Consider the following 27457-nt stretch of genomic DNA (forward strand, 5'->3'; position numbering starts at 1 on the left):
TATAGAAGCAAAGCTAATCCCTGTGCAGGTGCTCAGTCAGGATTGGGTACTGCATAGGGCTCATCCTCCTGTGGCTCCTGAGGGCTGAGTGCCTACCAGCCCTGGTCTGAGGCCTTTGAGAATCAGGGAGCTTCAGAGTCTCTGGGAGAAACACATGAGACTTGGAGGAAGAACTTACTCTCCACATCCCCTGCCCAGGGCCACAAATGTGGGGCAAGCTCCTAGCCAGTTCCACACCCTCCCCTCTGCAGACAAGAACTGCTACTGCCCTTTTGAGCCTGTTTCTCCTCTGTCAAATGGAGCTGAGAACAGTGCCTGCCCGATGGTGTGCTGGTGAGGACTGAATGAGAAAACATGGGCCAGGAGCCCATGGTAATGAGCGGGGGGCACCAGCTGGGTGGAAAGAGGTGAGTCCTGATTAGGCTTAGCCCAGCAGTCTGTCCCCTCTCCTTGATGTCAGTGTCAGGTGGTTCGGGAAGCATCGCTGGCCTGGGTAATTAACTGCAGATGCTTCCACACCAGTAGCTTGGCTTCAGCCTGCCTTATCTGTTGACATCAAGAGGAGAGCACGTGTTCAGGCAGCTCTGGCTCTGCTGGGTGCATTCCCCACATATGCATGTGCTGTAAGCTGACAGGAGCCAGGCAGCCTGGCCTGGCCATGCTCTTTGAAGAGGATAGACTGCAGGCAGGGAAGGGTGCGCTCTTGGAGAGATCTCCATGCCCCTTCTTCCCCTGTCTCCCTCCACCTTCTTCAGCACCTCCTACTGCACAGCCCTCCCCTGGAGGCCAGTGTGGCAGCCACTATCATCAAAATTCTCATAGGAACTCTCTTCCTGCGAACTTGCTGTGCTGAGCCTGTTATGTTCATCTTCTCACTTAATTATCATATTAGCCCTATAAAGTACATATTACTGTCCCCATTTTATAGATGAGGAAGTTGGGAAATTCTGGGGAATTCCCTGCATGACTGTCAGGGCCTAGTGGGCTGGGCCAGGAAATCACAGGCCCTGGGAACAAGCCCTGGGTTACCTCTGTGAGGCCCAGAGAGAGCCTGTGCCCTGATCACCCTGCATGTTGGTTCTGACTGCCCTCCCTGGCTGCTCCCCTAGGCCCCTCTGTCTCTGCCTCCTTCCCCCATCTTCCCTGGCCCTTGGGCAGGTCTGCCCACCTCATGGTCTGAAATGTGTCTGGGTAATGAGAATCTGTCTTGCCCCCAGATCATGAATTGAGTGAGGGTTTACGCTGCTCCCTCAGGGTGTCCAAAAGACTCAGCCCCAGGCTGAACCAACCTCTGGTGTCTGGTCTTTTGGAGTAGAGACCCCTCCCCGCTCCCAGATCCCAGCCCAGCCGCCCACCTCCTCCCAGCTGACCTCAGTACAGCTGGCTGCAGCTGAGACTGAGACCTTGGCCTAGGGTCAGCCTGGTCCATGCCTGGTGCGAGAGCTTCCTCCTTAGCCAGAGCCAGAAGAGGCCAAACGGATGAAGGTGAGGCCCAGGAAGCACAGGAAATGCCTTTCTGATGAGCCTCTTAACCCCAGCTTCCCAGAGAAAGGAATGTGATATTGGCCCCAAGAGCTCTGGCCAGGTGGCAACTGCCTGAGTAGTATGAGGTGTGGACAGTTATGCCGGTAGGTGGTGGGCATTTGGGCAAAAGTTATCCAAAACCCCAACTAAGCATATGCTGGGGGCACAAACAAAGCAGGGTCATGACAGAAATCAGTCTGTGTTTTTAAAAGAATGTATTAATTCAAATAAGAGTCTCATGAGGAAAGGCGTAATTTTGTAGGACAGAGTGTTCATCTTGCTTTTATTTTGGGGGCCCGGCCAGCATGGCTCAGGGGTTGAGCATTGATCTATGAACCCAGAGGTCACAGGTTTGATTCCCGGTCAGGGCACATGCCCAGGTTATGGGCTCGATCTCCAGTGGGGGACGTGCAGGAGGCAGCCAATCAATGATTCTCTCTCCTCATTGATGTTTCTATCTCTCTCTCCCTCTCCCTTCCTCTCTGAAACCAGTAAAAATATATTTTTTTAAAAAAGAAATGACCTTTTAGGGGAATTGGGGGAGTTGTGCCAGCATCCTCATCATCACCCAAAGCCTTCTTTAATCTGGGCCTCTGTGTGGAAAGGTGGCACCAAGCCCTTTCACTTTCTCCTTGCCCCCCTCAACTGCCTCTGGGCTTCCCCCCTGGCCTGGAGGCCATTCTGCCTCCTGTCTCCTTCATCCTTCCTGCCTCTTGCTGACACCAGGGCATTTCCTGGAGTCCAGGGCCCTGCCCTCTTCTCCTGTCTGCTCTGAGTCACAGCCCCTGGCAGCCCTGTCTCCAGCCCCAGGAGGCCTCCTGGGCAAGTGAGAGGCCTCTCAGCCCCGCAGGCAGGGCTGGCCAGACAGAGGCCAGGCTCCACAGCCATAACCATGGCAACCAGTGGGGGGGGGGGGAAGCTGGCATTTTGAACTGGTACCAGGAACTGAGGGGCAGCACACCGCTGAACCAAGAGGGGGCATGTGCCCTCCCAAGGCAAAAAGCGCTCTGTTCCATTTCAGAAGGAGCGAAGTCATGTCCAGAGGTCTTAAAAGACACACTCACACATGGAGGGCGTACTGTGTGCCAGGCACTGTTCTAGGGGCTTTACGGGTTTTCATGCATTTCCTCTTCACACCAACCGTAGATGGTAAATACTATTCTTATTAGCCCGTTGTTGGAATGAGGTCACAGAGAAGTTAAGTGGTTTGCCCAGAAGTACCCACTAAGTGGGCAGCAGGGCTGAGTCCCCACTCTGCAGCCACGGCCCTTCCAAGCTGCCTCAGAGGCAGCACCATGCCTGGGGGAGGGTTTCCGGAGTGTGATCTGGGACTGTAGTTGGTGCATCTTAGTATCCAGGGGAGGCAGTGTCCCCTTGGGGTGAGGGGAGCACTGTAGACAGACTCGCTGCTCAGGTGACATTCTTTTGAGGGGGAAGGGCAAGGTGTGTGGCAACACTGCTCTCTGTGGCGGCATACCTTCTTTATGTGGAAAGGGCCACCCTGGGTTGCAAGAATGTAGCCAGAGAGGACTCCTCTTCACCCAGAGGAAACCTGGCCTCATTTCTTCTCGGGTTGGTGGTGAAGGAGGAACCAGGGCCGGTGAGGGCATGGGGACAATCCTGGCCTCTCCGCAGCCTCGAGGGCTGTGCTGAAGGACCTGGAGCCCACCTGGCTCTGTTCCACGTGCCCCAGAGTGGCTGGCACGGGAAGTTGCCTAGGACAGCACTTGGAATGCCTCCTACGGGCCGGGGCAGGGCAGATCCAGGTCCTGGGGCTTTAGCTAAGGCCCAGGTGCCCGCTCTGAGCAGAATGGATGTGTATGGATGGATGTGCAAAGGCTGTGGGTCAGCCCCCACTCTCATCCTCCACTCTGCCCACAGCCCTTTGTTTTCCTTCCTGCTTGCTCATAGTCATCTGAGACTGCAGGGTGGGCAGGTGGGAGAAGGAAGTATAAGAAGGGAGTGAAGTGTGGGCACTGCTTGGATCAAAGTCTCACTAGGTCCTCAGCTGGGCTGGCCAACTCACCAGATGCCTCCAGACCTAGCAAGGGTGGCAGGCTGAGGGTCCTTCCCCTCATGACACCACCCCCTCTTGATTTCCTAGGATCCTCCCGCCGCTGGAAGGCCCCCCTTCCCAGGTGTCCCCTAGCAGCTCCGAACTTGGCGAGGGCTCCCAGCCTGATTGGCCAGGGGGCAGCCGCTATGACCTGGACGAGATTGACGCCTACTGGCTGGAGCTCATCAACTTGGAGCTCAAGGAGATGGGTAGGTGACCTGCCAGGCCGAGAATGGGATCGGGGCAGGCCAGGCAGGGCTTTCTTCTGAATCCCAGCATCCTCTCCCTCAGAAGGACAGCAGCCACGACTGGGCTTTTGCACTGAATGGATCTGGGTGACAGTCCCTGCAGCATGACTGATTGGAGAATTTATTGGTGTCTCTGTGCCTCAGTTTCTGTAGCTGTCAGGTGAGGGTGATACTAGCATGTAATTGACAGTTCTTGGGAACAGAGTTAGTAAGCGTGACTGTTACATGAAGCGTGAGCATGGACTTCCCGGCTGGAGTCCACTAACATGTACCAGGGCCAGCTCTGTCATATCCAGCCACCTTCAAAGGTCCCCCATACACACAGCTCAAGCAGTGGATTCCCCATGGAGCCAGCCGCATCCCGGAGATGCTCTCTGCATGTACACTTCATGTGTGTGGTTGCAGGCAGGCTGTCTAGTGTCAGAACACCACGACAGGCCCCAGGGCCTTTGAGCTCGGATGGTCCAGCCCATTCAGTGTTCAGACAATGGAGCTGAGGCCCACGACAGCCCACCTGTTTTCCCAGGTCACACCAGATGAGTGGAAACCCTCCCATCCATCTGCCCTGAAAAGCCACACTTCTCACTCCCTCCCCTGTCGTCCTCACAGAGAGGCCAGCGCTGGACGAGCTGACCCTGGAGCGTGTGCTGGAGGAGCTGGAGACACTGTGCCACCAGAACATGGCGCGGGCCATTGAGACGCAGGAGGGGCTGGGCATCGAGTATGATGAGGACGTCGTCTGTGACGTGTGCCGCTCCCCCGAGGGCGAAGACGGCAACGAGATGGTCTTCTGTGACAAATGCAACGTCTGCGTGCACCAGGTGGCCAGCCCCCCAAAGGCCCCTCTCCACACTGGGTCCTCACACGCAGCCCGGCGGGCCCCTGCCTGGAGCTGGGCGTCCTGACTGGGAGTGTAGCAGCACTGTGGGCACAGGCTCCTAGGAAGAAGGGCAGGGTGGGAGGCAGGGACTGGCATGGTTGCCCGGTGGTGCTGGGCCAGCTCCATCAGCCAGACCTGAGTAAAAGCCCGTTGGATGATCTTTCTGTCCTCCCCTGGCAGGCTCCCCACCGAGCACACTGCCCCTGCCTTCCTCCTCTGCTCCTCACCATCCTGGACGACTAAGAGGCAGCTCGGTGTCGTGATTGAGAGCAGAGCCTGGAGCCAGGCTGCCTAGTTTCAAATTGTGGCTCTGCCCTTTACAAGCTCTGTCGTCTAGAGCGAGTTTCTTAGCCTCTCCGGACCTCTCTCTCCTCAGCTGTACATAAGATTAGGTGGTAGTAAGGTCTGAGTTGTTGGCTTCGCACAGTATCATAAGGGCTCCAAGTGTTTGTTACCATTGTTGATACAAACTGGGTCTGGCCTGACCAGACCCACCCCTTGGACCTTGGGCATCCCTGGGCCGTGTTTGCAGACCTGACTAGAACATAATGGAGCTGCTCTGGCTCTGACTTTGATGCCCGCCTGCCCTCCCCCCACACACAGTGCTGCTGGACTGTCTCCTGGGAGCTCAGAGAGGCCTCCCCTGGCCGGTGGTTGGAGGCAGTACACCCCATTCATCCACACCCCTTATACTCAGCAGCTCTTAGGTTCATGAACCCTCGCATGACTAGGAGGACCCCCTTCACAGACGCCTGTGAAAAAAGATGGAAGGTCCGCTCCTGTCCTCAGGCAGTATACACACCAAAACACACTCAGCGGACGGCAGCGTGGACACTTCCTCACTGATTAGGACCCTCGGGCTAAAGTGACAGTCCTCCCAGCAGAGGGCAGACCTGAGCCCTTTCACAGAGGACTGAAATGGTGACATTTCCGGCACACAACACAGACAAGTCCTCAGGAGGTCTCCTTGCCAGAGCCTGGCAGTAGGGTAGCTTTGTAGCTCCTAGCACGGGTAGGGGCTGGGACAGTCACAGCCGACTCCTGACCAGATGCAAATTGACCAATGCCTCCGACCTGTGACCACCCTGCTCTCTTCCCAGGCCTGCTATGGGATCCTCAAGGTGCCCACAGGCAGCTGGCTGTGCCGGACGTGTGCACTGGGCGTCCAGCCAAAGTGCCTGCTCTGCCCCAAGCGAGGAGGAGCCTTGAAGCCGACCAGAAGTGGGACCAAGTGGGTGCACGTCAGCTGCGCTCTGTGGATTCCTGAGGTGGGCACGGGGGCGGGGGGCGCCTGGGGAAGTGGGTCTGTGTGGAACTAGAACTCGGGTGGCAGAGCTCTGGGAAAGGAGGGAGATGGTCCACATAACATGGGATCTCAGGTGTTGAGCTGGAGAACACTGGAGCCCCCGGGGAACTTTGCTATGGACGTGGTCAGAACTCAGGTGGTGGTTTCCAGGGGAAATGGACCCTGGGAATCCAGCGGTAGGTCTGAGAGCTGGACAAAGTCAGGCAGCTGACTGGGGAAAGCAGGCTGTGGGTCCACCCCCATCGAGGCAGTGGTTCCAACCAAAGTCAAGCTGCCTTTTAAAAACAGAAGTAAGCCAGCTGACCTGAAAGGAAATTGGGTGGCAAGCCGAATTGAAAGTCGGATAGTGGGCCTGCTACTGGGGCTGTGGCTAGATAGAGGGGTGGCCTGGGTCTGAGTCTAGGTGGGGAGGGACCGTGGATTTACAGACTAGGTCCACAGTGAGGTCGCAGAGGCCCTGGGCTCCCAGAGGGCATCCCATTTTATTTGAAATGGGAAATGCTGAAATCTACTGGAGTTTCAGCCCCGGCCCTGTTATGTGCCGTGACCCAGAATGAGACCTCACTCCAATGCTGCCGTGCCCGGAAGCAAGCCAGGTGGCCCTCACCTTCCTGGGCTCCAAGTCTGAAGGTCCTTGCTGAGACCCACACTGCAGGCTTCTGTGATAATGGTGGTTGTGTCAGCAGTGGTCACTTGCTTCCACTGAGTGTGCCCTGGGACAGAGAGGGCATACTGGTTCCAACAAGGACCCCACCATGGGGGCCCTTTGGTTTAGGACTTCTGGGCAGGGGCTCTTCCATCCTTAGGCATAGGCAGTGGGGGGTGGGGGGCTGTTCCCAGGAGATGCGGACATGGGTATAGTCCCCATAGGAGACACAGGAGCCTAAACAAAGGCCCTGGAGGCCTCCAAGAAGAGATGCTACCCTGACCCTGAGACCATTACTTGTTGCCCAGAAAAATAAATAAGATAAATGCAAATTATGATAAGAACTCGGAAGATGCTATTGACAAAGGGCTGAGGTACAGAAGAGAGGGGACCTTGCATGTACTCATTTAGACACACACATCTCTGTCTCGAGGGCCACACAGTTGTAGGCACACACAGTCAGTTACACTACTGATGTGCACTGTCTCACACAGTCACAAACAATGTAAGACTTGTCGCAGGGGAGCCCACACTCACCCAGTGGTCAGCTTGGGACAGTCAGGGAGGACTTGGGATTCTGGGGCTCTCCCATTGTCCTGTCTGCCTCCCACCTGGTATCAGCAGACAGCCCCCCATGTGGGGATCCTTGGGGCAGGCTGAGGACAAGAGGCCTGATGTAGCTCCCTGTGTCCTGCCCAGGTCAGCATCGGCTGCCCCGAGAAGATGGAGCCCATCACCAAGATCTCCCATATCCCAGCCAGCCGCTGGGCTCTGTCCTGCAGCCTGTGCAAGGAGTGCACGGGCACCTGCATCCAGGTACATGGCCACTTCACCTCGCTGCTGCCCGGGAGCCCATGCAGGAGCCAGGTGCCACCCCCCTCCACCCGCCCTGTGGTGCTACAGACAGAGCCACTAATGGGCCAAGGAAGCTGAGACTGGGACCAGTCAGAACCCCACGTCGGGGGCATTCCCCCATCCCCCATTCCTCTAGGCATAGGGGGCAGGCCTTGAAACCAAGGCTTACCATCCCATTGGAGTGCTGAGGACTTTGACTTATTAAGCTCATGACCAGGTTTCTTTGTGCTTAATAAATACATTGGCCTGGCTGCTGGCATCAAGCATGACATATAGCAGGCGTGGGAATCGAAGTTAGGCTCTTGCCACACAAGGCATGGCTGCAGTAGTCCATTGACAGCAGTGGTTCCAAATCCTAGTGTGATCTTTGGTTACCCGAGGGCTTGTTAAAACACAGATGGCTGGGGTGGGGCTGAGAATTTGCATTTCTAGCAAGTTCCAGGTGATACTACTGCTACTGGTCTGTAGGCTGGGAGGTAGGGATATCCTGACTCTCCTGAGTCTCTCCGGGAACAGTTGTCATTGCAAACACTAGCTGTGCCTCTGCCCATTTGTACGGCTTTCAGAATGGCTTGTGAGTGCAGCGGAAATGGCCACTAATAGTTGGATGGGTTATTGCTGAGACAGTTATCAGCTGCCCACTACCATCATCCAAGGCTGGGGGGGAAGGGCAGGTGCTGCCTGGGCAAGAGAAGGAAAGGGTCTAAGTCCAATCTCTCTTCCCAGAGGACAAAGCGGGTACAGCTCCCCTGACATTGCAGGAGCAGAGAAGGCAGTGACCCCTCACCAGTCTCTTTCGATGCCTCTGATTCCAAAGTCATTTTGCCCACACAGGCATGCAGCTTGCCCTCAGAGGGCTTGTCCAGTCATCTGCTTGTTGTCTTCCCCATGTCTAAGGTGCTGAACCCTGTTTCCTTCCCAGCACCCCCTCCCCAACTGCCATAGCTCCCTCCATACCCTCCAGGGTGTTAGGAGCCCATGCCATTTTATTTAGGGTCTCACCGCATTCTTCGTTCTCAGAACCCTGGGGGATGCCCACATCCTTCTTACCTCCCATTAGGGCTCCCCCCATGTCTGACACTGCGCTTGCTGTCCCTCCAGTGTTCCATGCCTTCCTGCATCACGGCATTCCACGTCACATGCGCCTTTGACCATGGCCTAGAGATGCGGACTATATTAGCAGACAACGACGAGGTCAAGTTCAAGTCATTCTGCCAGGAGCACAGTGACGGGGGCCCGAGGGTTGAGCCCACATCGGAGCCGGTGGAGCCCAGCCCGGCTGGCGAGGACCTGGAGAAGGTGACTCTGCGCAAGCAGCGACTGCAGCAGCTGGAGGAGGACTTCTATGAGCTGGTGGAGCCGGCCGAGGTGGCTGAGCGCCTGGACCTGGCCGAGGCGCTGGTCGATTTCATCTACCAGTACTGGAAGCTGAAGAGGAAAGCCAATGCCAACCAACCGCTGCTGACCCCCAAGACCGACGAGGTGGACAACCTGGCCCAGCAGGAGCAGGACGTCCTGTACCGCCGCCTGAAGCTCTTCACACACCTGCGGCAGGACCTGGAGAGGGTGAGTGCTCCTGCCGCCCACCTGCCCGCAGGCCACTGCTCACTGCCCTGGAGCAGCTGTGGCTCACCAGGACCCCCACTGTGACCTCTGGCCCAGGGGTTGAGGGCCTCCAGGTCTCATACAGGGAGGAGGGTACTGACTTTGTAGAACAGGGAAGGATCCAGCTCTTGGGTCTGAGTCCCTCTGGTCCCAACCCGTTGGAAGGCCTGGTGAAGGGCCATGAGGCTGGAGATACTGGAGCTGGGGCAAGGACCCAGGCTTCCAGCTCCCCTGGCTCCCGGCCCCATTTGTGGCCTCTGTGAGCCCTGCCTGGGTGCAGCACACAAGCTCCTGCTTAGAGTCAGAGGCAGGGGAGGAACTGGGAATGCCGAGAGAGCTGAAGCAGCCCAGCGAGAATGTGCTAGGCCAGGGCAAGGAAGACAGGTGTGACTATGGCGCCCCGGGGTGCCGGACAGAGGACATGGAGTGAGCAGAGGGGTGAGGGTGGGCTCACCTCTGTGGAGTGAAAGGATGGTGGGTGGACTAAAGTGGTCTAGAAGTTACAGAAGGATTTCGAGCAGGGACTGCCCTGCTGTGACCTCCACTTCCAAACACTCACCCCGAGCTGAGAGACTGTTGTTCTTGGCTTGGTCCAGGGTGGTAGCTTTGGGGGCTGAGTGAGATGACAAAGGGGTACAGACTCTGTGGTTTGGGGCTGAGCTATAGAGGTTGGGGAGCAGAAAGAGCATGGAGGACCCTAAAACCTCTAATCCCTCCTACTCCCCCCAGAGAGAAAGTGAGGGGCGCTGGAACATGGCTTTTCTGGCACCCCTTCCCTTCCACCTCCAGCTAATAAAGTGCCACCCCGAGTTGGGGGCAGCCCACGGAGGAAACGGGATGTTCTGGCCCTTGGGTCAGTCCTCTGAGTCCCAGGTGCTGGTCCGGCGCCCTGTGTGGGACATTCAGTTCAGGGCTCCAGGCCCTGTGGGATGGTGACCCGGTGTCCTGCACAACAGACACACCTGCCCACCTTTCCCCAGGTCGTGTCAGGAAACACCCCTGGGTGCAAGCAGCTAGAAGGCCTTGTGTGGCCTGAAGCAGTGGCTCCGTTGGCAAGTCTGTGAAATGGGCAGAGCAGCTCCACAGCTGGTGTGCTGTGGGGGAGGCGGGAGCGGGCATGAGGTGGAGGCTCTGAAGCTGGACTTCTCCACCTTCGGCCCACTCACCTGCCCTTCCGCGTGGTCAAAGGGAAACGGCCCTGTTGGCCTTGGAGGGAGGGAGCTTACTGCCTGACAACCCGTCTGCCACCAGGTCAGAAGGGAGAGGTGTGCAGGGGGCGGCACCCAACGTCCCTGGCTCCAGCAGGGCAGAGGGCAAGGCCACCCACATTGCAGTCACCACTTCCTGGGCAGCCTCGCCTCCTGTCTCCTGCGGCAGGGCCATCGGGTACAAACCCTTCAGAGCTACTGCCAGAGCTGTCCTAGGCCCCCCGCCGGTCTCCGGTGCAAACACACTGCTTTCACTCCTGCGGTTCCCTCAGATCTGAGCTCTCTGGTCTGTGCTGGTCAGCCCTGGGTCTGGCCCTGGCTAGGCTGTGCGGGGAGGCCAGTGGGTAGGCTCGCTGATTTCATCATCAGCCTAGAAAAAGGTGGGCACTCTCAGCCCCAATGAGCAGGTGAGGAACCTGGGGCTCAGAGAGGTGAAGTGACAGGAAGCCTCAGAGGACCGTGTATGTTCCAAGAGTTGGATTTAGACCTGAATAGGGGAGGGGTTTGTCAGAAAGAGGGTTGTTGGCTCATTTTCTCTTCTGTTCATGTCCTGGGCAAAAGCATCCTCTTGTCAGTCCCCGAACTCCCCCACCCCCCTTGTTAGCTGGTACAGGTGCTCCGAGGGTCAACCTTGCCAAGGGTTAGGATGCCATCTCTGGGGCAACAAGAGCTGCCACACGGATCCCTCTGGTCGGGGAACCGAGTCCTTCAAAGTGAGCACACTCTTCCTCCAGGAAAAGGAGGCAGGCCCGACTTTAATCTGTGCAGCTCCTTAGGGCTCAGGAGGCCTGTCAGAATGCTGCGTCTCCAGCTGGGAGCAAAGTGAGGGTGTGCGAGCCATGCGCCAGGTGGACCCCCTCCAGGTCCAGCCTCGGGGGCTTTCACAGCCACGCGTGGGTGACTGAAGTGAGTGAATAAAGCTGAGAACTGTGCTACAAGGAGGCTTTCTGGAAAGACCCATGAATGCTGGTGGCATGGCCAGCAGGTCCAGCCTCTGCCCAGGGCCCAGTGCTGACGGCCAAGCGTATCCAGCTGGACCCACCAAGAGATCGAGACCTTGGGTAGCCAGGGTTTGCATCCAGTCCAGCACTTCCCAGCTCTGGGCCTTCTGGGTTTCAGTTTCCACCCCTCTGAGTTTTAGTTCCCTTGTCGGTAGAATGGGATAAGGCTCGCACTAACCTTAGGCGTCCCAGTGAAGATTGGGGACAGAGCCTACCGCAGTGCCCCCCTGTTAGTGGTGGTTATCCTTGCTGCTCTGGCTTCTAGAAGGGTGGCCGGCTCGCAGGGTGGGGGCTCCATGGAGAATGGAAAGGCAGGCCCAGTGCCTGGCATCACAGGGCATCCTCCCCGATTGACTTGCATCCTCCCCGATTGATTTGCCCCCAAGGCCAGGCAGGAGTTTTACTCAGAGAAGCAAGAGCTGGGGCCACGCTGCCGCCACCATGGGAGATGTGCTTTTCTAACATCGTAGCCCTAGGCCTCCGCCCTGGTAGGCAGCTCGGGAAGGCGTGGCCACTGCGGCCTCCCAGAGTTATTCACCGCTGACAAAAACATTGCAGCACCGACAACGAGCAAGTGCGCCGTGTCCCCTAGCAACCGTGCAGGCAGTTCCGGCTGTGCAGGGCTTTGCTGCCTGTGGGCCTGCATCTGGTTACCAGGGGTTTACTCGAGAGCCTGGCCTGGCCTGAGTGGGGCTCAGCGGGCAGGGGCGGCTCTCAGACACACCCCAGCGGAGGATAATAGTGAGGAACCCCTTCCCCAGGCCTCATTTCCCATGGCTCTCCCCCCGAGAGGAAGACCCCGCACCTGCTTCCTTTTCACTGGTCACTCCCCACTCACTGTGTCCTCAGTGCCTGGACTGCGGTCTGCCTGGCCGCCCACCCAAGCAGCCTTGGCCTCCCGCACTCTGGCTCCTCAATCCCTGCATCTCCCATCTCTGGGACTTTTCATCCCATTCGTGCCCCCGTCCCACTCAAACCCTGTCACCACCTCCAAATCCCCACATTCCCCTCCTGACCCACAGCCTCCTGTTCTCCCTGCTCAGTTGCCTCCCAGACCCTCTACCCTTCACTGTCCCTTATTTTCTTCATTGGCCTTAGCTCGCTGCCTGTACTCTTGCCCCTGTATGGAGGCCACACCCCTGCCAGAGCCTCCTCCAGTAGGAGCCACACTCTGCACACCGGGATCGATCCCATAGCAGTGAGAAGGTGGGTCCCCCAAGATGCCTGCCCCCCAGCCTGGGCAAGCAACGTTCTGGGCTCTGCAATCCACCAATCTCTACCCCTATCCACCTCGCTCAGGGCCCCCCATCTGATCACAGACAACCTCACTTCCTGTTCCTCAGACCAGAACCCTCCAGCTTCGTGCCAGGAGATCCTCTGTGCCCCTTCGCCGGCTCTCCTCCCATCCCCAAGCGTCCCTTTCCAGCCCCCGCCCTGCAGCACAGAAGTCTCTCTTCGCTTCCCCCCTCTTTGTCTCCAGGATTCCACCAGCATTTGAATCTATTTCACCTTCTCCCAATTTCGAAAGCAAATCCTCCCTTCCCATCTCCCTCTAGTCATGGATTTCTCCATCACATCCTTCTCTCCTTTCCCATCATCCCTCACTGCTCTTACTTCCTTGCTTCCCACTCTGGCCATGCTCCTGCTGCCGCCACCACATTGCAGAACCTTCCACCAGGGCCAACAGCCTCCTCCGTCTCCCAAGGTCCCGCAGTCACTTCTCCATCCTGTCCCCTGGCCCTCTCGGCAGTGGTTGCCACAGTCAATCATGCCCTTGTTCTTGAATGACTTTCCTTGTTGATGCTCTGACCAGATCCCCCCTTAACACCCCAGTTCGCTCTCCCTCTCTGAGTTCTCCTTGGTCTAGTGAGCATCCGCCACACTCGGCCTGGGCTCTCAATGCTGCATTAGCTCCACAGCTTTGCTCCCCATCGGAAGGACTCCAGCCCACACCTCCCTCCTGAGCTCCAGCATCTCATGCCCAGCATGCCCACAGGTCCAAGCCTGCTCCTCCCACTACCTCCATCTCCATGAATCCCTCCAGCCCTGGTCCATTCTAGTTTCAGATAACTGGCTGTGTGTCCTCTCTGCTCTTCCTTTCTCCTCAGCCCACATCCAGGTTCTCTCGGCAAAATTTGCTGACATCAAAACAATTTCATCAAAATGTAAAACCTGCCTTTATTACCAATCTCTGCCCTAGTTTTGGAGGACTTTGTTACTTGATTATTTTTTAAGAGAGTATTTTATCTTTATAACCAGAAAAAACAATAAGGACAGTTTGAGGACCCTAACAGCCTGGCTGAGCTTCTAAGGTGGCCTCAATACTTTGTCCCCCAAAGCCATCCCAGGAGAGGAATTCTACAGCATTCCGTCACAGGTGGCTGTGGTACCAGCATCTTGGGAGAAATTAGAGAAGTAGTTGATGACTCCAGGGTGAAGTGGGAATAGGGTTAGGGTTAGGGTACCAACCAAAGAATGTTGGCATAGTTGGGATTCTCAGAAGGAAGCGTTTCTGTTTTCTATGGTCCAGACATTATTGATTGTGTACTGTGCCCAGATCAGGGGGAAAATTGAACATTTATCTGTAATATCCTGTATTTTTTATATCTTTTCCTATCTACCACTGTTTATTATAAAACAAACATATTCAGAATTTCTAATAGGATAAAAAAATATGCCAGTAGAAGTTCTACTATTCTCTTCCTGTCCTGTAATGAACCATCTACACAATAGCCTGTGCAGCTCACCGTGGGGCCCCTGGCCGAGGGCAGTCCTTCTGACTTCACAGTAGCACGTGAGATGTAGGTTTGAGGACCCCACCCCCAGAAAGTATGTCAGGCCCCCAGGCCTGGGCGCCTGTGTTTTTAATCAGCTGCCCTAGGGGTCTTGACGCCAGTAATTCTTTGGACATGCCTGAGGAATCCTTCCTCTAGAGTTTCAGATGAAAGACGAGAAACAGAAAACTACAGGCAGATTTTAACAGGAAGTATTTAAGTATACTTTGGGGAGAAATCTATAACGCTGAGCCTCACCTCACCTCACCTCTGGTTCTTACCTTAAGAGGTTCGGTTTAAGTGTGAGAAAACTCCAGAATGGAATGTTTTAGAAAATTTCAAAAAGCCGGACCTTGACTGATGTGTTTTGAAGTTAGTTATATTGACTGGTTTGTTTTAAAGCCTCCAAAGTAGCCATGAATCCATCCACTTCTTTTCATCCCCACTGACCCCACACACATTAGGTCATGTGACCGCCAGGAAGAAAACAGACTGGGATACAAGGAGATAGTGTTGGACTGGGTATATGCCATAGACAGGGAAGGCCTTCTGGAGGTGATATGGGTCCAGCTCTGGGGAAAGAGTAGAATGTACACCAAGGCTCCCAGGCAGAAGTGGGCTGGACACAGACAGAAAGTGACGGGAGGTGGTGCAGGCCTGGAGGCCTGTTGGGACAGGGCTCTGAGGTGACTGGATCAGACGGAACAGGCTCTGGGCTGTGTTTTTTCACTGTGATAGGAAGGAAGCTATATTTGTTTCCTGGAGCGACTGTAACAAAGTACTACAACCTAGAGGCCAGAGGTCGCCGAGGCTGATTCCTCCACAGGCTCCGAGGGGGATCTGTTCCGTGCCTCTCTCCTAGCTGCTGGCTGCCTTGACTCGGAGACCCATGACTCCAATCTCTGCCTTGTTGTCCTGTGGCATTCTCCCTGTGTGTGTCATCACATGGCCTTTCATAAGGACTTAGTGGCGTTAGGGCTCACTCATATCCAGTATGACCTCATCTTCACTAATTACATCTGAGGTTCCATACAGACGCCGTTGGAGGATTTGCATTTTCAGAAGATTGCTCTGGGATGGCAGAGGGGTCCAGCTGAAGATGATGGGGGTGACTAAGCGGCGAGGGGACTGAGGCAAGGAGTCGCGTCCCCGGGAAGGACTGATGGGCATGCTGACGGATCAGCGATGGGGCAGATGAGGAGGAGCTGGGTCATTAAGGACCCCAGCACTTACACACCACCATCAAAATCTCTGCACAGCTCCACTTGGCCTGGCTCAGCGAGGCCTCAAAGCCTCACTCTCTAGCACAAGGCCTCACTCTGCCTCTCCCCTGGCTGGCCTTTCTCTGGATTCCTATCCCCAGCCTGTCTCCCTCTCTGTGATCAGCCCCTCCCTGCCTAGCTGCCCCTTTCTCCAGGAAACCTTGCTCATCTCCTCCAAGTCAGGTTCAGGCCGCCTGGTCCTGTCAGTACTTGGTCAGCATTTGTCTGCCCAACTGGGCTACAAATCCTGAGAAGAAAGGGACCCAGGTGGCATTGCTCACTGCTGAGCCCAGGACCCAACACCACGGGAGTTTCCAGAGCCACAGCCTGTGCTCAGGGACGTGTGGGAGGAGATGGGTTGGCGAGAGGTCCTGAGGAGGTCAGACAGGCCAGTGTGCCGGAGCAAGAGTGCTCAGGCTGGGCCCCTGCTGCCCTCTTGGGAGGTGCTGGCCGCTAAGATGGCTGGTGCTCCCTGTCTATCCTGGGTGCACTCACCAGTGTGAGTGCCACTGAGAGTCTTCCTGCAAGGCCAGGACGGAAGCAGGCGTTCTGGGACCTCCTTCACAACTGGGCCCGGGAGGGAGATGAGGATGCTCGTGCCTACAGTGAGGACTGATCACGGCCACCCCCAGGCCAGGAGAATGGTGCCCATGACAACAGGCCGGGAGCTCTAAAACCCAGAGATCACCCCAGGCAGCTTAAGGCCATGCAGCCTGACCTTGAAGATGGAACCCAACTGGAAACAGAGTACTAGTTTTAGCTGGAGAGACCCTGGTGGGACCCAGAATTTCAGCTCAGCAGCCCCTGGCCAGTCCCTGCCACTGGAAGTTCTGACCTAAACTGAAGATGACACCAGAACAAGGAAGTGTTTCGGGGAGGGGCCTAGTCTTGGCCCAGAGAGCAGCTGGTGAGGGTGGGCACACTGGAGAAAGTCGTCACGTGAACAGAGCAGAAATGGCCCATCCTTCAGGTGCTTCCAGACCAGTGCGAGAGGCTGTTCCTGGCTGGCCTTAGGAGGTCAGGGGCCCCGCCCTGCCCTGCGAGGAGTTCTGTCTCTGGCTGAGCACATGCATGTGGCCATGTGGACGAGGGGCCTTGGCCAGTGCAGGCGTGGGCCTGGCTCAGGTCCCAGGGCAGCAAGTAGGCCCAGGTGGGTTGGCGACTGCCTGTCTGCTCGAAGCTGTTGTGCTGGGGTTCTCTCGCTCCATGCACCATGGCCTTTCGTGTCTCAGGATAGGCGGCAGCTTTTGCTCTGGCTGAAGAGTTTCTTTGGTGGGAAAGAGACCTTGGACAGGACGAGGCAGAGGGATGGCCTTGGTGACCTCGCGAGGCCCGATGAGCCTTGGTGCACTGTGAACATAGGGGAGGGCAGCTGTGTTAGAAGGGCCTTGGGCAACAGCGTGGCTCACTCGGCCAGGAAGGCGGAGTCACCAGCCTGAGCTACCCAGATGCTCTTTGCTCACGGGCTCAGCCAGGGCCACAGGGTCAAGGCTGTGCTCGGCCCATGTTTTGTACCAGGGAATTGTGGCTTAGGGCTAAGGACACTCAGGGTCTGGGAATTGATTCCCAGATGTCCTGGGCATGTTAGGCAGTGGTGGCCCCCAGGGCTGGAAGGTCAGGGGTCGTCCCCCTTGAGTAAGGCGGAAAATGTCCCTTGTGTTTCCTCAGGTTAGAAATCTGTGCTACATGGTGACAAGGCGCGAGAGAACGAAACACGCCATCTGCAAACTCCAGGAGCAGATATTCCACCTGCAGATGAAACTTATTGAACAGGATCTGTGTCGAGGTAGGCGCCTTCCCTGCCCAACACCAGCCACCTCAGTGTGCACACACTCAAGGGGTTGGGTCCCAGGAAGGGCGTGTCTATGGAGCCTGGTTTGGGGCATGTGCATGGGGCCCGGGGCCACTGGCCCCCACCCCTCCCCTCCGTCATTCAGTAACTGAGCCAAGAAGGGGACCTCCCCAGGGTCCCAGGTATGTATTGTTAGGCAAGGAGCCAGCGATGGGAGTGTGGGCATCAGGCCTGCCCTCTGAGAGCGTTCTTATCCACTAGGGACACCCAGGTAGTGCCGGGGCCACAGGGGTTCGGTAGTGAATTGCATGTGGACAGGTGTGGACCAGAGGTCCTGGCGGCTCCATGCTGGCGCTGGGGCAGGAAGGGCCAGACGCCGGCGAGCTTCCCTGACTCCCGTGCCTGAGTGTTGAACCTGGAGAAAGCGGCTGCCCCGCGATGGAAGAGATCCTTTTCCTCTGACCTCAGAGGATCCGGGCCCTGTGCCAGAAGCTATTCTCTCTTATTTCTTCTTACTCTCCTGCATCACATGCATTTAACAGGTTTGGAAATCAAAGGCCAAAGAGGCTCTGGCATTGCCTTTATCTGTTAGTTGTGTGGATATTGCCAGACACGGGCTCTTCCTGGAGTCTTCACACGTTAAGGAGGGCAATGCTTGACCCCCAAATGGCGCGCTCGTGTTGGATTACCTGCAGCAGGAATAGCTGGACGGAGAGAGATTCTGAGCCAGGGGCTGCCGCTGCCAGCTCAGCCTCTGGGTCAGGCTGGGCCTGGAGTGGACGGAGAAGAGAGCTGCCAGGCCACCACCGGAGCCGATGGCTGAGGACTGGCCACCCCTGCCTGAGAGCCACGCTGCCTCATCTGCACTTGGGGATTGCCACCCTCTCTGGCCCAGAAAGCCAGGAGTGCCAAGTGAAGATGGTGGGTCCCAGCCATGCAGAGCTCGGAGCGCGCGGTGCACCCTCAAGACTGTGACAGCCTCCTGGCTCCCAGAGTGTGCCCAGGCTCCCTCTCAGCTGTGATTGGTTCCGTGAGCACTAACTGAGCGTGGACGGAGGCCAGGCCCTGTGCTGGGCATGCGGGCTGAACGGACAAGGTCCCGCCCTTGTGGAGCTCACCATCTGGAAGGACAAAGGGAAGTGGTGGCCGGGGGACAGCAGCAGTGCTGGTGCAGGGAGAGATGTGAGGGAGGCTTCGCGGCAGCAGTGATTCTGCAGCAACCTCAGGCTTCCGAGGAGCGCGCTGTGGGCACGTCCAGCTGCAGGAGCGACACAGCCGAGGCACGGGATTCCAGAAACACGTTCAAGAGTCACAACATTTTCAGCTCCCAGATCTGAGTGGCTACAACAGGCAGCCCTTGTTCAGGGCAGAAGACTGACGCCCCGGGTGTTGTGCGCTTGACCCCTGGCGTGGGACGTGGGCTACAGGCACATTGCCAAGGCCTGTCTGGCCAGAGGGCTTGGGAAGGCAGGCTTCCCGTGGCCGTGATATGTATTTAGGCTGGAGCTGAACCAGGTGAAGGACAGGACAAGGAAAGGGCATTTTGGAGACCCAGAGGCCAGAGCTGATTGTTAGAGAAACGGGAAGGGAGCTGTTGGCATCGGTGCGATTAGAGCAGAAGGAAGATGTCCACAGTGAGGCTGAGGGGTGCCAAGGTTGACCACGCAAGGCCTTGTGACCCTCAGAAGGAGCGCAGATTAGCTGAGGACGGTGGGGCCTCAGAAGCCTGCCTTCAAAGTATATGGGCACTGGTCCCATGTTACAGATGTGGAGGCTGAGGCCCAGCATGAGGTGCACAGGGAATCAGCAGCCGAGCTGGGAAGATTACAGAGCTGGGACCACACCCCCCAACACTTTCTTAAATCCTTACTCAAGAAGCCCTCCGGCCTGCAGCTGAGAAGCTGGGAGAATATTCCTGGCAACTGGGCCTCCCCCTCCATAGGTCCCTCCCTGCTCGGGTGCTCTATGGCTCCCTAGACCTGTATGGTCGTGGACTGAAGGGGTATGAAGGCCAGGTGTGCAGCCAGGTCTCCCATCTCCTGTCTGACCTCAAAAGCAGACCAGGAGACCAAGGCCGGAGACCAGCTCAAGGGGACTAACCAAAACCTCTCGACTCCTCAGATAGTGTTCTGTCCACCTTCATGTCCAGCTCCTTGGCCTAGCATTCAAGGCCCTGCCCTGTCCCCTCACCTCCAGCCAGCCTTCCACACCAGGACTCTCCCAGGACCTGTAGGCCATGCAGATCAGGCTGCAGTCCAGATGCTGCAAGGTGGTCCTCCACCCACTTCAAGGCCCTGTGCCCGCCCCAAACCCCGCCAGAGCAGCAGTGGGCAGTTACCACACTCTCCCACACCGCCTGTCCCTGAACTCACAGGGGCCTCAGTTACCCAAACCCCCAAGGCTCTGAGCCTGGGGTACAGAGCAGGGCAAGGCGACCTGGATGGTGAGGCACCAGGGTGGTGAGGAGGGACTCCTGGGGTGGCAGTGGTCCTGGTTCTGGCTGAGGCAGTCTGGGATAACCACCTGCTCTCTCTTTCCCTGGTGCAGAGCGGTCTGGGAGGAGACCGAAGGGCAAGAAAAGCGACTCGAAAAGGAAAAGCCGTGAGGGCCCAAAGGGCAGCCCTGAGAAGAAAGAGAAAATGAAGGCAGGGCCCGACTCAGTCCTGGGGCAGCTGGGTAAGTGGCCATGCTGGCCTGGCAGACTGGCAAGGCTCACACCGTCACTCCACTTGCAGCCCCCATAGAAGGCCAGCTGGGACCATCAGCATCGACCTTCACAGAGTGGGAGGCCCTACTTTGCCCAGGCACTCACACCTCCTGGTCATAAAAGAGACTAGGGTTTCAGAGCCCGGGCTGCCATCCCGAGAAATCCCCCTTTTGTAGGCCTGGAGGCTGTGTCCAGGAGCTCAGGAACTGACTGCTCCTTCCACTGGCCAGGGACCTCTAGGCCATCTGGGCCCTTTTAGGAGCCCACCGCCATGCGGGGAGGTGTGGGCCCCAGGATTCTCCATTCTTGTCCCACTCTGCCAGAACCTTTTCAAATGGGCCCTCTCTTCAGTACCAGTGAACCTTCATGACAGAGAGACCCAAAGGAGTGGCCAAAGGCACTGGCCCAACCCATCTTCACTGTCACAGACCTCCTTACTGCTACCCCCATCAGCCAAGCTGCCCTGAGGGGACCTCAGCGGTGGGCTTTGTCTCCCAGGATGTCGTGTGCTTCCCCTAGAGCACTTCTCAGGGATGGAGGTCGAGTCCCCTTCTAGACCTCACTTCCGGCACAGAAGCCCCAGCTCATCTGTTTTCCCCTCAGTTTCAGGAAGGGGACAAGTTGGGTGTCTAATGGGAGGCTAGTCTCACTAGCTGTCTCGAGACCTGAGTAAAGGAGGGATGGCCTATAGCTAGAGCAGGCACTGACATCCAGGAGGGGCCTCATACCCTGATACATTGCCCCGGTGTTCATGCCTGACACCCTTATCCAACTCCCTTGTTTTGGAAGCTCTGGGAGACAAGGTGCATAGAAATCCAGCGCCCCCTGGTGGCATGAGGGCATTTTCCTCCATTCCTCCGCTCCCTGCCCCTCATGGGTGTGCAGGGTCAAAGGCCCTTGCTTGTTTTAATGTTCTACTGTGGCCACCTTAAAATTCTCAATAATAATTTTTGAACAGGGAGCCTGCAGAGCTTGCTGGGGAGGGCCAGAAAGGGATTCCAGAGGGGGTGGGACTTGCACCTGCTGGCATCTTCACCATCCTCCTCTCTCCCCTCTGCCAGGCCTATCCACCTCGTTCCCCATCGACGGCACCTTCTTCAACAGCTGGCTGGCACAGTCGGTGCAGATCACAGCGGAGAACATGGCCATGAGCGAATGGTCACTGAATAACGGGCACCGCGAGGACCCTGCCCCCGGGCTGCTGTCAGAGGAGCTGCTGCAGGACGAGGAGACGCTGCTAAGCTTCATGCGGGATCCCTCTCTGCGACCCGGCGACCCTGCCAGGAAGGCCCGCGGCCGCGCCAGCCGCCTGCCCGCCAAGAAGAAGCCACCACAGGATGGGCCTGGTTCACGGACGACTCCGGACAAACCCCCCAAGAAGCCCTGGGGCCAGGATGCAGGTGGCGGCAAGGGGGGTCCAGGTCAAGGACCACCTACCAGGAAACCACCCCGGCGAACACCTTCTCACCTGCCGTCCAGTCCTGCAGCCGGGGACTGTCCCGTCCCAGCAGCTCCCAAGAGCCCCACGCTGCTGGCCCCTGACACTCCCGACGAGGCAGCCCCCATGGCTGCCGACGCGAATGTCCAAGTGCCTGGCCCGATGGCGAGCCCCAAGCCCTCAGGCCGGCTGCGGCAGTCCCGCGAGAGCAAGGGAACCCGGAGATCGTCGGGTGCCAGGCCTGATGCTGGGACAGGACCTCCTTCTGCTGTGGCCGAGAGGCCAAAGGTCAGCTTACACTTTGACCCTGAGACTGATGGTTTCTTCTCTGATAGGGAGATGAGCGACTCAGATGTGGAGGCTGAGGACAGCGGGGTACAGCGGGGTCCCCGGGAAGCAGGGGCTGAGGAGGTGGTCCGCATGGGGGTTTTGGCCTCCTAAGTCACCCCTATCCCTGTCTCAGGCCCTGCCCTAGTCCCCCCACGAGGCCTCAGCCCAATCACAACTGCCATTTCCAATCTGCTGAGTGTCCCAGACCCTCAACGCTGCCACTCTGTTGTGGTTTTATTTTTAATACAGAGAGAGTTTCGAATTCTACACTGTTGTCTTTCCTCTGTGCTGGCCTAGGACATTAGGATTCCTCCCACAGCTCTGGCTACAAGGACCGGGCCAAGTCCTGTGTAGCACCCCTGTGGCGGCAGCGGCCCCGCCCGGTCCGTGCGGCGTCGCTGGGCTCCTGGCTAGATGCAGACAAGGTGAAGGAGAGCTCAGAACGCCAGCCCGCTGCCACTGGGTGACACAGAATGTCGTTTGGGCATTATTTCATGGCAGGTGGCCAGCCCACGGCCTGCCCACCTTGCCCTCAAATTCCACTGGAGTCCATTTGGGGGGTCCTGCTGCACTCCACTGATCCCCAAGGAAGTCTCTGATAAGTGATCCCCAGCCAGAGTCTACTCACTGTCACAAGCACAACGAGCTTATATGAGAAAGCACTGAGGGGGCGCAGAGGGCCCCGCTGGTTCCAGGGGAACCACAGCCGCTCCTGTCAGCCCACATCGAGGGCCTGCCCACCCACCCCGCGACCCTCTACTCCCTTGCTGCTCGGCCCGTGCCAGCGCCCAGCCCTGCAGCCCCGGGAAGGGGCTTCCAGAATCCTTCCTGAGCTGTGCCACTTACTCAGGGGACTCCCAGGCAGCCAGCCACCAGTGCCAGTGGAGGGCTGCCAGGGAGGGCCAGTGCCCAGACGGGGGCGTGGGCTCAGACCTGCCCGCTGCAGAGAATCGCTCCGGGCTCCAACTTCCTTCCTTCCGTAGGAGCCAGTCTCGGCCGAAGTCTGGTCACTCCCAGACAGCTGACCAGGCCGTTCGCCTTTTCAGGTTTCCCCGTCCTGCTAAGAGATGAGCTGCTTCCTCGGTTTCCTTCTGGGAACTCCTTCCAACTGGCAGTGGGATCCCGGGGCCCAGGCGGCCGCCTTGGCTGCTGGGGCTGTGTTAAGTCTTGCTGGAGGCTCCTGGTTCCTCTCCCTCTGAGCCTTAACCCCCTCTCCCAGCTGTACCCTCCCTCCCCACCACCCACCCGCCTCTCCTCCCCTCCCCTCCAGGTCCAGGTAGTTGCTCTGAAGGGTTTTAGTGGAGTGGCCCCAGGGTGATAGCTCAGGGAACAAACAAAAAAGGAATTCAGTGAAAACGTGTGTTTTTTTCATTTGTGAATTACTCCTGGGTCACTTCCGCCACTGGTAAAGCCAGAACTTCTCCAACAAGAACCTTGCAAAAGTCCAGTGACAGTCGAATCCTCCTGTGGATGCCAAAGAATATTTTGACCATAATACAGCACAGCCTGGACCTAACCACGTGTCACTCGGACTTTTCCAATGGAGTTCTTTAGCAACAACGTATAGAAACATGCTCACTGCACACACCCCAGGAGACCGGCCCGAGCTCTCGGAAGGGGACGCTGTTCTGCTGCTCGACGGTGGAAACCGGAATCCTGGGCTGGGCCCGCCGGGAGCTTTCAGAAACAGCCTCACAGTGGGAGGAACACCGGCGGGAGGTCTTGACCGTGAGGTTCCCCCACGCGAATGAACACACGGCGCGAATCAGTGGGATGGGGCGCAGCTTGACCACTCGCCCCCCGACTCCAAAACTACCAAGGTACGACAGTGGCGCTGTCATTGACGCTCAGCTTTATGTGAATTTTAGCAAAACAGGAAACAAAGACGATGACGAAGTTCAGGGGATTGGACAAATGTGTCCCGTTGGAATGGACCCAGCCGGCGTCAAGGACTCTGGGCGTTGGGATGGCATGAGCTACCGCGTAGTTTAGTCTGCCTGCCACCTGGGTAGCAGTGGCCAGTGCAGCGTCAGCAGCAGCGTCCCAGCCCCGTTCTCTGTTTACTGCCTTTGAACAGACCTCCTTCCTCCCCCGTGCTTCACGTCACAGCCTTGTCTGTGCTGGATTGCTCAGTCTGACCTCGCAGGAAGCAAAGGGATGAGCTTAAAGAACAACCAAACTTTCCCTGGGGTGAGGGGACTTGCGTGCCAGGAATGGCTTAGGTCCAGGAAACTCAGTACTTGCCCCCTGACCCCTTCATCCATCCTGAGGCAGAGTCTGGGCCCCTGGAGGCAGGACAGAACCTGGGAGGGAGCACAGTGGATCTGGCCTAGGCGCGGCAGCTGGCACTCTTCAGGGGCCTCTGCTCAGGTTGGCCTCTGGATTCTGACCCTCTTCTCTCCTGGCTCTTGCTTTGCTTGATTATCCCTGGGGCATGGTGGCTTGTTAGGCTGGCTGGCGGGACCCCTCCCAGGCCAGGCCAGGCCCTAACCTTTCCTCATCAGGCAGCTGCCCACCTTCAGGATGTCCACCTGCTGTAAGGAGGATGAGGATGCCGGTGTCCACTTCTTTCCACCATTAGCCACAGCCCCTTCACACTTTTCCAGCCTCTGTCCATCGTGTGGAAGGCTTTGCCACCCCTGAGGTTAAGGTGGGGAGAAGGCAGACGAGAAGAGGCCTTTCCAGGCCAGAGGCTGGGGCCGATCTTGCCCTTGACCACACTGCCCACACTCCCTGGCCCTCAGGGAGGGAGAAGCTGCTCTGTCCCTCATCCTGGCTGTCGTCCTCATTCCCCAGTCCCAGCTGCCCACCATCCCCTCCCCCCTCATCACAGTGAGAAAGGATAATGTGCAAGGGAAGTATTTTTATGGATCATAAATGTATTTTACAACAAAGGAGGAGAAAGGTAGAAGGGTTTATTTTACTAAATGAGCACTGACTTGGTGACAGTGTGTGAGCATTTGTAAGGGTCTCGGTTTCCTTGGAGACGCCACCCAGGTTTCCACATGGGGGTTGGACGGTGGATGTGTCCACGTGCCTGCGTGTCCCTGAGTGTGGGTGGGCACACTATGGGACTTGCTAGGGCGATTCCTAGAGAATCAGCTGCCCGGCTCTAACAGACATCGGCAACAGCTGGACTTGGCCTTTCCTTGCTCACTGCTGGATGTGGCCAACCTCTGCCCATGTCCAGAGCTCTGCAGAATGGTCTGGATGCCTAGAGCACGGCCCTTGGGGAGGCCACTTCCCATGCCCCTGGCCCAGCTGGCCACATTGGCCGAGGAGCCAGGGCTGGCGTCTGGGACTTTTGGTTGTTCTTTAGGGCACTTCCTGCCACCTTGTCCCTCAGATGCACAACACTCTGTGCTCCACGTCGGCGCGGGGTGGGGGGATGATATGAATGTCACAGGAGGAGACACCTTCTGTCTTTGTTTCAAAGAAAGTGATGTGCCATTTGTTAATATACAAGAGAAATATTGAAAATATATTGAAAAGAGCAATTTTAAATTATTTTTGGCTTATGTTGCAATATTTATTTTCTTGTATTAGAAAAGATTCCTTTGTAGAGAAAAAATGTATTTTTCATTAACGCAAAGACCTATTTCTCCTTTTTGTACATTGTCCGTGTTCGCTACCCTTGATGAGCAATAGAATGTACGGCCTCCCTGGTGTGGCCAGCGCCCGCCGCGCCCTGCATGACATGTGTTGCCGCTGCTACGTAGCTTTCAGTCCCATCCTGTCCTGCTCACTCCCGGGCTTCCGGACCCGGCCACCACCAGGGCCTGTGTCTCAAGGAGCCCTTTGCACTCCTCATGTGTTGGCAAACGCAGTTAATAAAGCAATGTTTTCTGTGCTGGTTGGTGTGAGGCTTCATTGCATTGAGTGGGGCGGGGGCCAGAGCGTCCTGTGCGCAGACTCGACAGCGGCCCAGTGAGACAGCCGTGTTCCCTGGCCTGCTGCCGCCCCCTCGGGAGTCATAACAGAGATGGTCATCGTGAGCGCTCTGCGGGCCAGCGGCTGGGCCTAAGAGCTGAGTTTCTTTTGCCCCTCACTGCTGTCGCCCCCCGGGACTCAGAGCGGATGAGGGATATACCCAAAGCCACACCTCTGGTAGGAGGGGAAGTCCTACATCACAGGCAGGACTGTTGGATTCTTACCCCCATGAGCCACCTGCCTGGGACAGTGGGAAGGTTTGGGAGGGAGCTTAGCCATGTCATCAGGGAAGAATTTTGCTCAGGTTTGTGTTTCATTATTTTCTGAGCACCGACTCCGCTCCAAGCTCTGGCAAGTGTGGGAAGTGTCACTGCCCCTCCCAGGGCAGCTCACAGTCCAGCAGGAACACAGACATGAGGGAATGGGAGTCATGGAGGCCTGGGCTGGTCGGGGGAGGGGGGGGGGGGGAATTCAGGAAGTGACACCATTCATTCATTCATCATTCATTCATTCAACAATGAATCCATTTGATCACACACCTGGTTCTGCCAGTGCTCTGGGTTGTATACTGTGCATCACAGGAGGCAGGTCCCCAAAGGCACCTCCCGACTCAAAGTTCTGTGACTCCACAGCATTGGAAATAAACCTGGGGGCTCCTGGGAGGCCCCAGGAGCTGTGATTTGGAGCGGCTCTCGGCCAGCTGCCCTGGGCTCAGCACCACGGCCTCTCCCTTCGCCCAGGGCCAGCCCAATGCCACAGTGATCCAAAGAGTCACGCGAGGTCCCCCCACACCCCTGCAAGACCCGCACCTGACAGCACACCCCGCTGACAGTTGAGGGGCACCTGTGGGTCGGAAGTAGCCATGTTCAATGGAAATAATAGTACAAGTAATACAAGTAGCTACACATTTTTAAAATTACAGAAAAAATTAATTTTAATAATTTTATTTAATCCAAAATAGGATCACATAAACATGTAATTAATACAAAGCAGTTATTAATAAAGTATTTTGCATTCTGTTTGTACTGTGTTCTACACTTACACCTCCATTTGGATGAGCCACATTTCAAGCTCAGTAGCCACGTGGCTCACAGCGACTCCATGGCGGTGCAGCCCTAGAGACGGTCAGCTGTGCCTGGATTGCCTTGGTCTCCCATCTGATCGGTGCTCCTAGGCCTTCACTCCTGTGGCTGCCTCTGCCGTCCCTGCCCCCTGAGAGCCCCTGAGGACTGGACAAGTGTAGGCTGATCTGGTGGCAGCTTCCCTTGGAGGCCAGTTCTCTGCCAGCAGCTCCCGGGGGGAGAGAGGGGGGGGTGTCCACTCACCCACATTTCCATCGTGCCTGCCTGATTCAGCACCCACTGAGCACCTGCTGCTGGGCCCTGAGGCCACCAGGATGACCACAAGCCCCTGTGCAGAGACCAGGCCGGTGTGGGAGACGGACTTGAATCAGATCATCCCAAAGCAATGTGCGGTCACTCATTGAGACTGTGTGGCAAGTGAATGTGAGGCCTGCAGGGGGGAAGGTCTGCCCTCCCTGAACTTCCTTTACTCTGGCTACTCCTGCAAGTAAGATCTGGGGCGCCATCTACCGTGCGCTGGGCCCCAGCCCAGATATCTCCGGCTCCAAGTCCTAAAACCCACCGGGCCAGAGCCAACCCTGCATCCCCGTCTGACTCCAGCCTCTCTCGGCCCCTGCACTCCAACGCCTCCCAGTGCAGAGAATCTTCTCCGTCAGCCACGGAGGCAACTCACGGGCCCGAAGCCTCCTGGGAGAATAAGGCAGCGGCGGAGGCCTGCTGGGTCCCCAACCTGGGTGGAGTGGGGAGGCCAAGGAGACCCAGGCCCTGCCTTCCTGCAACTGTCAAAGAAAGGTAGGAAGTCAACAGAGGGTT

At 57.1% G+C, this 27457-nt stretch overlaps 1 protein-coding gene across 2 annotated transcripts in view; it reads left to right on the forward strand.

Annotated features, from left to right (window-relative positions):
• Nucleotides 1–25482, forward strand: part of JADE2 (jade family PHD finger 2) — a 49393-nt gene extending 23911 nt beyond the window's left edge. For both annotated transcript variants that reach the window (XM_054717840.1, XM_054717841.1), the window contains exons 5-12: nucleotides 3629–3789; nucleotides 4438–4649; nucleotides 5809–5976; nucleotides 7360–7476; nucleotides 8617–9081; nucleotides 17034–17151; nucleotides 19705–19833; nucleotides 20926–25482. In XM_054717840.1, coding sequence (XP_054573815.1) covers nucleotides 3629–3789; nucleotides 4438–4649; nucleotides 5809–5976; nucleotides 7360–7476; nucleotides 8617–9081; nucleotides 17034–17151; nucleotides 19705–19833; nucleotides 20926–21743 — 2188 coding nt within the window. In that variant the 3' untranslated portion in view covers nucleotides 21744–25482. The remainder of the gene's footprint in view (nucleotides 1–3628; nucleotides 3790–4437; nucleotides 4650–5808; nucleotides 5977–7359; nucleotides 7477–8616; nucleotides 9082–17033; nucleotides 17152–19704; nucleotides 19834–20925) is intronic.
• The last annotated feature ends 1975 nt before the right edge of the window (nucleotides 25483–27457 follow it).

The sequence above is a fragment of the Eptesicus fuscus genome, chromosome 6 (assembly GCF_027574615.1).
Source record: "Eptesicus fuscus isolate TK198812 chromosome 6, DD_ASM_mEF_20220401, whole genome shotgun sequence".
NCBI classification, from domain to species: Eukaryota; Metazoa; Chordata; class Mammalia; order Chiroptera; family Vespertilionidae; genus Eptesicus; species Eptesicus fuscus.